The sequence below is a fragment of the Narcine bancroftii genome, chromosome 5 (assembly GCF_036971445.1).
Source record: "Narcine bancroftii isolate sNarBan1 chromosome 5, sNarBan1.hap1, whole genome shotgun sequence".
Lineage (NCBI taxonomy): Eukaryota > Metazoa > Chordata > Chondrichthyes > Torpediniformes > Narcinidae > Narcine > Narcine bancroftii.
Genome location: NC_091473.1, coordinates 80,632,166 through 80,645,560, shown reverse-complemented (window position 1 = coordinate 80,645,560; position 13,395 = coordinate 80,632,166). Strand labels below are relative to the sequence as shown.

Here is a 13,395-nt window from a genome sequence, read left to right as displayed (position 1 = left end):
AAGAGAAAATATACTGGAGTGGGCAAGGAATAAATTTAGAGAAGACAAAAAACCATTGGAATACAAGGGTCAAAAAATATTTTTTTACCCAGACATAAGTTTTGAACTCTTAAAGAAGAGGAAGGAGTTTAATACAGTAAAATCAATCCTATGGAAAAAAGATTATAGATTTAAGTTAAGACATCCAGCTCTGCTTAAAATATTTATCCCTGTGGAGCAAAACAGACTGTTCTCGGATCCGGAGGAAGCACAAGAATTTGCAGAATGCTTGCAGGACAGAAGGAGAGATGAAGAGATGTAAGAAGAATGAAGAATGGCGATTAAAATATATATAAAGATGTAAAAACAATGTATATGTAAAGAACTAGAGAAGGGAAAAAAGGGGGAACTTTGTTATATGTGTAAAAAAAAAGTGTTTTCTGGTAGGATTGTGTGGGAGAGAATAACTGTCTCTGCGAAATCAGTTGATGCTTGCAAGTAGGTTCGCAATCCAATTGGAGAGGGGAGTTGTGGTTGCCTGGCAAGGGATAAGGGGCAACTCAGAGAGGAGGGGACGGGACATTTAGGACTAAGGGAATATTGGATGTGGGAGTTGTTGAAGCATTTTATGTTTTAAATGTGTTGTCATACATTGAGTTTAAAAAGGGAAAACTGATAGATGAAAATGGGGAAAAGGAGGTGGTGGTGGTGAGGAAGTGGAAATGAGGTGTAAACAGGGTATGAGATGGCCATGTTGAATTATATGACTATAAATATTAATGGAATGCATAACCAAATTAAACAAAAGAGGCTATTAAATTTCCTGAAAAAAGAAAGAATAGACATAGCATTTGTGCAGGAAACGCACCTAACTGAAGTGGAACATAATAAATTAAAGAGAGACTGGGTAAGGCACGTAGTGGCAGCATCATATAATTCAAAAGCTAGAGGTGTAGCAATATTAATTAATAAAAATGTACCAATCAAAATAGAGGAAGAAAAAATAGATCCAGCAGGGAGGTATGTAATGATAAAGTGTCAGATATATTCAGAATTTTGGAATTTGGTCAATATATATGCACCTAATGAAGAGGATCAAAAGTTTATGCAAGATATTTTTTTGAAGATTGTAGATACACAAGGGAATATACTGATAGGAGGGGATTTTAACCTTAATTTGGATCCAATGTTGGATAAAACTGGACAAAAGACTAGCAAAAAGAATAAAGTGCCCAAATTTATGGTTACATCAATGCAGGAAATGAAACTTATGGATATATGGAGGAGGCAGCACCCAAGGGAGAAGGAATACTCATATTATTTGAGTAGACATAAAACATACTCAAGGATTGATATGTTTTTGTTGACGGCCCATATTCAAGTGAGAGTTAGAAAAACTGAATATAAAGCTAGATTGCTCTGTGATCATTCACCCCTGTTATTACCAATAGATCTGGAGGACATCCCACCAAGAACATATAGATGGAGGTTAAACTCCATGCTACTTAAAAGACAGGAATTTAGAGAGTTCATTCAACGCCAAATTAAAATGTTCTTAGAAATAAATACGCATTCAGTGAAAGACAAATTTATATGATGGGATGCAATGAAAGCCTTCATTAGAGGGCAAATAATAAGTTATGTAACTAAGATGAAAAAGGACTACAATCGGGAAATAGAACAGTTGGAAAGGGAGATAGTAAGTACAGAAAAAGAACTAGCAACAAGGAATGATATAACAAAAAGAGAATTGACGGACAAAAAAATAAAATACGAAACATTACAAACGTATAAGGTGGAGAGGAACATAATGAAAATAAAGCAAAAATATTATGAACTAGGAGAAAAAACACACAAAATATTAGCCTGGCAATTTAAAACAGAACAAGCTAAAAGAACTGTATTGGTATCAAGGAAAAAGGACAAACAAATTACATATAATCCAATGGAGATTAATGAGAACTTTAAGGAATTTTATGAACAATTATACCAAACTGAGAACGAGGGGAAAGATGATAAAGTAGAAGATTTTTAGCTAAAATTGAACTGCCAAAATTGCAAGAAGAGGAACAAATCAAACTGATAAAACCATTTGAAATAGAGGAACAATAAAACACCTGGAGAGGATGGATTCGCAATAGAATTCTATAAAATATTTAAAGAGTTATTAATTCCTCCTCTCCTGGAAGTAATGAACCAGATAGAAGAAACATAAAACTTGCCAGAATTATGTAAGACAGCAATAATTACAGTAATACCAAAGACAGGGAAGGATCCAATATCTCTACTTAATTCAGATTATAAGATAATAGCAAAATTATTAGCAAACAGATTGGCCGACTGTGTACCAAAAATAGTAAAACAAAATCTAACTGGATTTATTAATTAGGGGATATGGGGAGAAGGCAGGTAGGTGGAGTTAGGTCATAAATTAGATCAGCCATGATCATATTGAATGGCGGAGCAGGCTCGATGGGCCATTTTTGGCCTACTCCTGTTCCTACTTCCCATGTTCTATTAAGAAAAGACAAACAGCGGATAATTTCTGTAAATTTATTAATCTAATTCATGCAGTTCAAGGAAATAAGAAGCCAACAGTGGCTGTTGCTTTACATGCAGAAAAAGCATTTGACAGGGTAGAATGGAATTATTTATTCAAAGTATTACAGAGGTTCAATCTACCAGAAAAATATATTAATTAGATTAAAGCATTATATAATGGACCATTGATGAAGGTAACAATATCGAACCAATTTAAGTTAAGTAAGTCAACTAGGCAAGGATGTCCATTATCCCCCTCATTGTTCACTTTAGCAATAGAACCATTGGCAGAACTGATAAGAACAGAAAATAAAATAAAAGGGATAAAAATAAAGGAGGAGTATAAAATCAGTTTATTTGCAGATGACATCATAGTATACTTAACAGAACCAGAAATATCAATAAAAGAACTACATAATAAATTGAAGGAATATCGAGAAATATTGGGATACAAGATCAACTCAAATAAAAGTGAAGAGATGCCAATGAGTAATGCGGATTATACAGAATTTAAAAGAGAATCACCATTTAAATGGCAAACACAAGCAATCCGATACCTAGGTATTAGGTTAGATAATAATTTAAGCCACTTGTACAAATTATCAACCACTAATAAAGAAATTGCAGGAAGACTTAGAACATTGGAAAGAATTACCGCTAATGTTGATAGGGAGGGTAAATTGCATTAAAATGAATGTCTTCCCAAGGATACAATACTTATTTCAATCGTTACCAATTTCCTTAACAGAAAAATTCTTTAATGAACTAAAGAGAATAATGAGGATATTTTTATGGAAAGGGGAGAAACCGAGGATAACATTAGATAAATTAACAGAGAGGTACAACCAAGGTGGTTTGCAGTTACCAAACTTTAAAAATTATTATAGAGCAGCACAATTAAAGTATTTATCAGATTTTTATCAGACAAGGGAAAAACCAGATTGGACTAAGATAGAGCTAGATAAAATAGAGGAGAAGGTATCAGAACATACTTTATAAGTGGGGTGAAAAGCTGGTACGATATAAAAGTTCACCAGTATTGCATCATTTACTCAATATATGGAAGAAGATTCACTTAGAAAGGAAAAAAACAAATTACCAAATACCAAAATTATTATTGATGCAATATCAGCTAATCCCTTTTACAATAGTTAATCTTTCCTTTAGAGAATGTGAGAGAAAAGGAATTAAAAGAATAGAAAATTGTTTTATTGGAAATAATGTATTAACATTTGAACAAATGAAGTACAAATATGGAATAACTCATGGTACAATGTTTGCATACCATCAACTGAAATCCTACTTAAAGGATAAATTGGGAAACAGACTGAGATTACCAGAAGGAAGCAGCTTAATATGTGATTACAGACACAATGATAATTAAAAGATTTATAACAAACATGTACATCAAGCTGCAAGAGAAGGAAAATGATGAAATTAGCTATAAACCCAAACAAAAGTGGGAAAAAGATTTAAACATAAAGATAAAAAAATGAAACGGGAAAAGTTATGTTCTGGAACTATGAAGAATATAATAAACACAAGGTTACGCATGATACAGTATAATTGGTTACACAGGTTATATATCACGCCCCAAAAGTTAAACAAATGGGATCCAACATTATCAGATAGATGTTTTCGCTGTAAGAAGAAAATGGGAACAACAGTACATGCAATTTGGGCATGTGAGAAAGTGAAAAAGTTTTGGAAAGATTAAATCAGGTATTAAATAAAATCACAAAAAGCAACACACCAAAAAATCCAGAGATCTTTCTTCTAAGTAATAGAAGAAGTAAAGAATTAGGCCTCAAACTGGATGAAGTGCAAAAAAGATTTATTATGATAGCCTTAGCTGTAGCAAAAAAAATGTATAATGTTAACTTGGAAATCAGAGTACAGCAATGGTACATGGAAATGAACAAATGTATTCCATTAGAAAAAATAACATAATTTTAAAAATAAAGTCACATTATTTGAACAAATTTGGGAGCCATACATGGAATATAACAGAGAGGGCTTGCCTTGGACCTCTACCCCCTAAAATGATAAGAAGACGAAATGACTTTATCCAGTGTGTAAAAGTAGATGACACATTTTTCTTGTTTTTTTTTTCATTGTGTGATGACATTGTTTAATGGGTTTAATGAATTGTATATGTTGAATGTTTATTGGTTTTGGATTGGAAGGGGGGGAGGGAAGGTAGAGGGGAATAAAAGGGAGAAAATGTCACTGTGTATATTTAAGAGGGAAATGTTTGTTTGTATTTTGGTTGATATGGTTCACAGTGTGAAAAATAAAAAAATATTCTATAAAAAGCACTTGATGGTGACTTTTTCTTCTTCTTTGACTAAATTCGAAGAGCCCAAGTACTAGGCATTAGTGAGGGAGAAACTTTTATTAATAAAAATTCTTATAACCATATAACAGTTTATGGCATTGAAACAGGCCATCTTGGCCCAACAAATCCACGCTTGTTTACTCAAACAACTCCGCCTGCTCCCCCCACCTATTCTCCGCCCATAACCATCTAACCCCCTCTTATCCATGTATATATCTAGCCTCCTCTTAAATGAAAGAATTCACTCTGCCTCAACTATTTCCTCTGGAAGATTATTCCATTCAGCCACCACTCTCTGAGTGAAGAAGCATCCCCCAATGTTTCTCATAAAATTTTGCCCCCTTACCCTCAACTTGTGTCCTCTTGTTTCAACCTCCCCTGCTCTCAGGAGGAAGAGTCTACTTGCATCTAGTCTATCTATTCCCTTCATAATTTTAAACAGCTCTATCAAATCCCCTCTCAACCATTTACGTTCCAAGGAATAAAGTCCTAACCTCTTCAATCTTTCTCTGTACTCTAGGTATTTTAGCCAAGCAAATCCTTGTCAATCTTCTCTGCACCCTTTCCACCTTATCTTTATCCTTCCTATAATTTGGAGACCAGAACTGAACACAATACTCCAAACCTGGCCTCACCAGTGCCTTAAACAGTCACAACATCACTTCCCAGCTCCTATATGCTATGATTTATGAAGGCCAGCATCCGAACTGCCTTCTTAACCACTCTGTCAACATGAGAATCCACCTTCAAGGAACGCTGCACCATAACTCTAAGATCTCTTTGTACTTGTGCATTCCTTAATGTCCTCCCCTTTACTACATATGTCCTATTTCAATTATTTTTACCGAAATGAAGTATCTCACACTTCTCTACATTAAATTCCATCTGCCATCTTTCAGCCCAACTCTCCAGACAAACCAATCCCTCTGTAATCCCTGAAAACCTTCCTCGCTATCCACCACTCCCCCTGTTTTCATATCATCTGGGTATTTACTTACCCAGTTAACCACCCCATCATCCAAATCATCAATATAAATTATGAACAAGAGACCTAGCACCGATCCTTGAGGTACTCCGCTCATCACAGGCTTCCATCCTGACAGACAATTGTCCACCATGACCCTCTGCTGTCTCTCCTCCAGCCACTTCTGGACCCATCTTACTATTTCTCCATTAATCCCCAGTGACCGAACCTTCCTTACTAACCTTTCATGTGGAACCCTTTCAGAAGCTTTGCTAAAATCCAGATAGACTACATCAACTGCTCTACCTTCATCCACTTTTCTTGTCACTTCTTTGAAAACTCAACAAGGTGCGTCAAACATGACTTCCTCTTCACAAACCCATGCTGGGTGCTCCTGATCAATCCCTGCATATCTAGGCATTTATACACACCATCTCTAAGAATACCCTCCATAACTTTCCCTACCACCGAAGTCAAGCTTACAGGCCTATAATTACTTGGCTTACACCTTGTGCCTTTTTTAAACAATGGAACTACATTAGCAACCCTCCAATCCCACGGCACCACACCCTCTTCCAGTGATCTTTGAAAAATCACTGACAGTGCCTCCGCTATTTGCTCCCTGACCTCCCTAAACGTCCTGAGGAAAATCCCATCAGGACCAGGAGACTTATCCACTTTTACTGACCCTAGAGGCTCCAAAACCCTCTCTTTACTAATCCCTATCTTTTCCATAACTAAGCCATTTGCCTCTCTTATCTCACTTAGTCCAATGTCCTTTTCCTTCATGAACACAGATGAGAAAAAAATCATTTAATATCTCAATAATTGTAGACTTTTTCCAATCTATGATATTGACCATAACTTAGTTGTGAGTTCAAATCTAAATCCACAGACTTGACCCAAAAATCTAAGGCAACCAGAGATGTGCAGAGGTATTGCAACTATTGAAGTAACATCCAGCCAAAATGTGAAATTAAATATTCTCCAGTTAACAGAAAAGTTTTTGGAACACAATTTTCAATTGAAAGCAGTAGCTTTTGTCCCTGTATGGTCTAGCATCTTAGCCAATATTTAGCTCTCAGTTTACATCATTCATGCTGATTGCCCAGCCTTTATCACACTGCTCTTTGTGCAAAGCTGCTAAAGCTTTTGACTGCTTTACAGTGCCTGTACCTTCTCCTTAATGTCAATACAAACCTTGAACATTAATCAGTCCTGAATCATCCACCATGACAGCACTGGTTGTTAATGTCCCATTCTCTGGGTCCAGATCTATCCATCCGCTTGATGTCAATCCCCTCAACACAAGCTTGGCAGGGGAGCCTGAGTGGGTTGTGTAGCTGACTGTGACATGGTCCCCTTCCTGTACAGCAGAAGGTGTGAATGAGAAAGTGATGTCTCTGGGGCGACCTGAAAGAAGAAGTGGGATGTGTGACAGATTGTTATATTTTATATTGTATATAGATATGTTTTAAAAGAGATAAATTGTGGGGGGTTTTTGGTGTAGGTCACATACAAACACTTCAAAACAGATCTCATTTAAAATGCTAGAGCTCTGCTCAAACCAGGCAGTCCAGGCTCTGAGTTCCTTTGCATAAACTTTGAAGAATGCCTATAAGGACTTCACAAGTGGGTGTTAATTGGACATGCTGTGGACTAATGGATTATTGTTTTGGAAAGCAACAGATGAACAAACTCAGAAGATTAGGTCTGGTGCCACCAGTGCAGTTTGTTGTTCTAAGAGAGTCCTGTGGTTTTCTCAGGGTGGGGGGGAGGGGTGTATTCAGTTCTACTGTTCAGCAGCAGCAGCTGGGACTGGAATGTGACAAGCTGGCAAGCTTGTGGAAAACCCCCATGTTTTGAAGACTTCTGAGTTCTTAGTTCAGCCTGGTCAAAGCCAAGAGGAGATGGCTGATTGAATAATGTTTCACTTGAAATAAGGGAAACAAAAAGGAACTCTATGGTGACCTGAAAGAAAGGTTATCACTTGGAAAACCCTGATGGGGCAAGTTTAATCGGCAAGACACTGAAGTGGCTGATTGAAGGAATCAGTTGTGGGTGTCCAACAAGCAACAAATCTCTTTGAAAACCTATAAGAACCTTCCTGAGCAGTAACCATTTACCTTTCAAGCACCAAAGTCTGGTGAACTTTATAAATGTTAAATTCTGTGCACAGAATAAGAATTGCCTGCAACCAGTGAACTTGGAAGAGTGAGAAGTGAGATTCGACTGTGAATCAAAGAACTGTATTTGAATTCTTACACCTGCTCTTGGAATTAGAAGGGGATTAAGTAACAGTAAAACGTTCAAGTTTGATCCTGTTTTCATGTTTAAAGATAATTAAAAGCAACTTTTGTTTAAATAACTATGGTCTTGGTGAATTTCTATTGCTGCTGGGTTTTGGGGTCCTCCGGGCTCATAACAGATTAAATTAATGATTGCTAAAAGTTTTGCAATGTGACCCACTCGAACACCGCTTTTGTGATAAGATGCACCCACCTTGAACGTGAACTTCCACCTCTTTGGTTTTCTGGCCCAGATGATTGCTGGCTTCACAGCGATAGATTCCAGCGTCCTCTGTCAGAGCCGGCGACAAGTGGAGAACGGCCTCGTCCTCGGCGAGCACCGACCAGTTGCCGGCTGATAATTTTCTCCATGTCATGCTGGCAGCGGGGCTGCCGTCGCCCACACAAGTCAGCGAGACATTTTGACCCTCTTCCACCGTGAAAGACGGCTCTGGAGAAACTGTAATCATTCTGGGAGGATCTGTGGAAGGAGGCAATGTAAACATTTACAAAATTAAATACAGGCGGTTTAAAGTATTTTAGAGCCCGGGCGCATTTTAGTGAAAGATCCACTTCGATACTTACAGTGAACCTGGAACTTTTCCGTGGCCTCACTCATAAATCTCTGATCCGGGAATAAGTGAACTCGGCAAGTGAGTTCTTGGACCGAGTCAGCCAGATCAGGTGTTAATTCGTAGGTGAAATTCCACGCCTTTTCTTTCTCTGTGTGACGGTAGATCGTGTCCTCCTTCAGCAGAGTGGTTGCGTTCAGCCACTCCACCTTCACGTCAACCGGGTAGATACTGGGAACGGTGCATCTCACCGTGCCTTTCCTGCCCACTTCCAAACTGCCCATGGTCTCCAGGATGAGCGCGTCGGACAGAGCTGTCGAGACACAGGATCAAACAAGGGTTCATTCAGCGGAGAAGGTGCAGCTCCCCAGGCGCAAATCCCAGCACCCACCCCTTTATCGTTAATCTGTGTGTTTCAAAGTCGGAAAGGATCACAGACATTCATTTCATTATTGGACTAAAAAACACATTTATGAAATTGGAAGCTGTTGGAAATCCTAAATCACGTCAGCTCTATTTTTTCTCTCTCCAGTTGAGGGTTTCTAGTCCTTTCTGTTTTTTTTTTAAATTTTGTGCCCCTGTTAACCCTGCCTGGTTTATGCCCATGTTGAATGAACACTCACCATAAACATGGAGAGTGACGATTTTCTCCTTTTCCTCTGCTCCGCATTTCGCGATGCACATGTAGCGGTGCTCGTTCTGCACAGTGACGGGGGCGAAGGTGAGGGTGGACTCCGAGACCCCGTGGCTGACGGTTCCTGCCAGGGGGTTGTCGGTTCCGACTTGCCACCTGAAGGAAGGGGAAGCACAGTTCTTAGCTCGGCAGCTCAGCACCAGAGTCTCCCCGATCCGATGCCACACATCTCCCACTGGATTTAGCTCTAACTCCAAGGCATATCCTATTTGGAGAGAAGATTTGATCACGTCAGCAGTTGGGAAAATACATTTTGGGCATTTGGAATTTCAGTGTTGCAAAAATATTGTAAACATCACAAATACAATCTTAAAACTATAACTTTAAACTTTTGCATCTTCATTTCTTAATTTAAAAAAAAGCAGAAACCGGTGGATATTTCCGTGCTTGATATTGAACGTTAGAATAAGGTACAATAATTTTTTTTTAAAAAGGCAGTAAAACCTGTTGTCAGCAGAAACGTGAGCGCAGCGGCTACACAAGACCTGGTGGTCATAGTGCGCAGAGTCCGGAATCCACAAGCCGAGATGTAATCCTGCCTGGGATGCCAAGATCTGGAGCTCTGAACTTGGTCTCCGCCGCTCGGGTTTTATAAAGCCGCCCCTGGAAGACCAGGGAATTTCCATTTGCGATCAAGAGTGCATTCCTAAATTCGTTTGTCCAGTTCGCGAAGGGAATTTTCACAAAGTTAAAATAACAAAAAAAATGGTCACTATGGGGGAAAACACCTAATTATAAACCATTGGAATCGGAGAATTTAAAAAAATACTTTTCCGAACAGGGGCTACTCAGGTCATTGAGGTAGATCCAGCACCAATGCATGAACCTGGGTGCCATCAGGGTACCACCCTTCTCTCCCCAAAGCCGACACATTCTTTTACGGACATATTCAGCTTTATTTGGAATAAAGTGTATTTTTCTCTAATGTCTCTGTCGGTCCTTTTGCCAATCACTTCACTCTATCACTTCTGCCCTTTTGCTGCTTAGTCCAATAATGGGATTTTTTCCCTCTTTTAATCTTCTTCTATAAGCACGGTGTATGCCCTCAAAAGATTCTTCTCACAACCGTCTATGTTTCAGAGAGCAACGTCATTATAAAATCATAGAACGGTTGCAGCATTAAAGGAGGTAATCACGTCTGGTCCAGCCTTTGCCAGATAACACCCAAGATTCTTCTGCTCCAGCATTTCTTGTAGACAGTCTCTTCTTGTCCTTCCTACCAAAATGTGTCATCTTACATTTCTCTGCAACAGGAGCGTAAAAGATTCTGAACAGAGGGAGGCCATTTGAGGGGCTCCACTCTTTATCAAAATAATGACTGATCCCATTTTCCTGTAGTATCAAGATTTCCAGAATAACTGGATTTACAAACATTTAGAGAGGTGCAAGAGCTGAGGTGCAAATTGTGCCTCATGGTGAATATAGATTTTAGTAAGGTATTTGACAAGGTCACTCATGGAACCTTGGCTGTGTGGATTCAGAAGTGGTTTGCCAACAGAAAACATAGTCTTAGTGGATGGAAAGCATTCTGCCTTGAGATCAGTGACCAGTGGAATTCCACAGGGATCTGTTCTGGGACCCCTGTTCTTTGTGATTTTTATAAATGACCTGGACAAAGAAGTGGAAGGATTGGACAGTAAGTTTGCAGAAGACATGAAGGTTGGAGGAGTATTAGATATTGTAGAAGGTTGTCATTAGTTACAACAAGATGAAGAGTTGGACAGAAAAGTGCCAAATGGCATTCAATCCAGATGAGTGTGATGTGATGCAATTTGGAAGGTTGAATGTGAAGGCAGAGTACATGGTTAATGGCAGGATTCTTAACAGTGTGGGACTTTGGGGTCCAAATCCATAGATCTCTCAAGGTTGCCGAGCAGGTTGAAAGAGTTGTTAAGAACGCTTATGATATGCTAGAGTTCATTAGTCAGGGGATCAAGTTCAAGAGTCTTGAGGTAATGTTGCAGCTCTATAAAACTCTGGATAGGCCACACTTGGAACATTGTGTTCAGTTCTTGTTCCCTTATTACAGGAAGAATGTGAAAGCTTTGCAGAGGAGATTTGGCAGGATGTTGCCTGGATTGGAGAACAAGTCATGAGTCCAGGTTAACAGGGCTAGTCCTTTTCTCTTTGAAGCAATGGTTCTCAACCTTTTTCTTTCCACTCACATACCACCTTATGCCATCGGTGCTCTGTGATTAATGTGAGAGATAATAGAATATAGGAAGTAAAGCTAGTATGAATGAAATAAGGAATACTAGACTAGACTAGAGGAAGTTAAGTAAGTGCTGAGTAGGGATGAATTCCGATAAGAGTGTGAGGAAGGGTTACGCAAGTATATAAGGGTCTTATAGTGATAGACAGAATTAGCAAGTTCTGCATATAGAAGTAAGTCCTGGGGGTTGAGATGTGTGAATAAGGACAAAGGCAGATTCATGAATAAGGACAATGACATGATGGGACCCAGACAGGATACCCCATGGTCTTTCAAGTTTACATGCACTTAGGCAGACAGAATTACCAAATGCCAAACCAATCCAGGAGGCAGAAGAATGTTAGGGGGGGAGGGTACCTCTACACTGAAATGAACTGTATAAAAGTTGGGTGAGCCCCAGTGTGTGTGTGTATTCCCAGGGTAAGGGGAAGCACCCAACTTTGCACTGTTGTACAATAAATGTTCTTTGTTCTCAATTTTTGTCTCGAGCGAAATCTGTGAGGGTACTTCTGTTTCTCACATTAGTAAGGGATTGCTTAAGGTGGTATGTGAGTGGGAAGGGAAGGTTGAGAACCACTGCTCTAGACCCAATTATTATTGAGATATTTTGCTTGAAAAATATTGTCATTAAAAGTCACTGTATATGTGTGAAAAGAAATAGTGTATATCATGGCTAATGTGATTTATGGTGTGAAAAATAAAAAAATTTAAAAAAAACAAAAAAAACAAAGAATTTGGACTGATTTGGATGGTGCACAAAAAAGATTTGTTATGATAGCTCTAGCCGTAGCAAAAAAATGTATTATGTCAACTTGGAAATTAGAAGATAACTTGAGAATACAACAATGGTATATAGAAATGAATAAATGTATTCCATTAGAAAAAATAACATATAATTTAAGAAATAATATTGAAATATTTGAACAAATATGGGAGCCATACATGAAACTCTACCGGGGACATTTACCACCTAAATTAACGAAAGGAGAAGGAAATGAAAAGAATTGACTCAGTGGAATTTCTTGTTTATTTTTATTGAATGACAACATTGTTTGATTGGTTTAATGTATCTTAGATTCTGTACTTTAAATGAATGGGGGGGAGGTAGGGAGGGTGGGATGGGAGGAGGGGGGGAGAAAATGACACTGTATATATTTGAAAAGGAAAATGTATGTATCTTGGTCAATGTGGTTTAATGTGTGAAAAATAAAAAATTTTTTAAAAAATTTAAAAAAAAAAAAATATATTGTCATTGATCCATTTCCTTAGGAGTTATGAAACTGTGCACATAACGAGTCAATTAGGTACCATAAAAACAATGGTTTTCAAACTTTTTCTTGCCACCCACATACCACCTTAAGCAACCCTTTACTAATCACAGGGTACCTCTGGCATAGGGAATACTTAAAGTGGTATATGAATGGAAAGAAAAAGGTTAAGAACCACTGCTTTGGAGCAAAAGATGAGGGGTGACTTAATAGAGGTATACAAAATTACGAGAGGAATAGATATGGTGTAAAGCCAAAACTTTTTTTTAACCAGTGGACGGTAGCAGATATCAGAGTACATTTATTTAAGGTGAGGGGTGGAAGATTTAGGGGAGAACGTCAGGGGTAAAAGTTTTACACAGAAGTTAGTGGTGCCCTGAGTGCATTGTGAGGGGTGGTGGTGGAGGCTGGTACAATAGGGACATTTAAAGATTCTTAGACAGACACATGAATACAAGAAAGAGAGTTAGGGGTAGGGAAGATTTAGAATGTTGAGTACATTTGTTCATTCTGTCATTTCAGAGAAGGATGGATGTGTA

At 38.4% G+C, this 13,395-nt stretch overlaps 1 protein-coding gene across 3 annotated transcripts in view; it reads right to left on the bottom strand.

The window, feature by feature from the left end:
* vcam1b (vascular cell adhesion molecule 1b) overlaps window positions 1–9,947 on the bottom strand; it is a 32,043-nt gene extending 22,096 nt beyond the window's left edge. Inside the window, exons 1-5 of one of the 3 annotated variants that reach the window (XM_069938008.1) lie at window positions 9,821–9,946; window positions 9,306–9,581; window positions 8,696–8,995; window positions 8,325–8,591; window positions 7,023–7,235 (exon numbers count right to left, since the gene is read on the bottom strand). In XM_069938008.1, the coding sequence (XP_069794109.1) occupies window positions 7,023–7,235; window positions 8,325–8,591; window positions 8,696–8,995; window positions 9,306–9,581; window positions 9,821–9,872 (1,108 nt within the window). In that variant the 5' untranslated portion in view covers window positions 9,873–9,946. Of the gene's footprint in view, window positions 1–7,022; window positions 7,236–8,324; window positions 8,592–8,695; window positions 8,996–9,305; window positions 9,582–9,820 lie in introns of all 3 variants that reach the window. The other 2 variants (XM_069938007.1, XM_069938009.1) reach the window with 2 other exon arrangements.
* Between the last annotated feature and the right edge of the window lie 3,448 nt (window positions 9,948–13,395).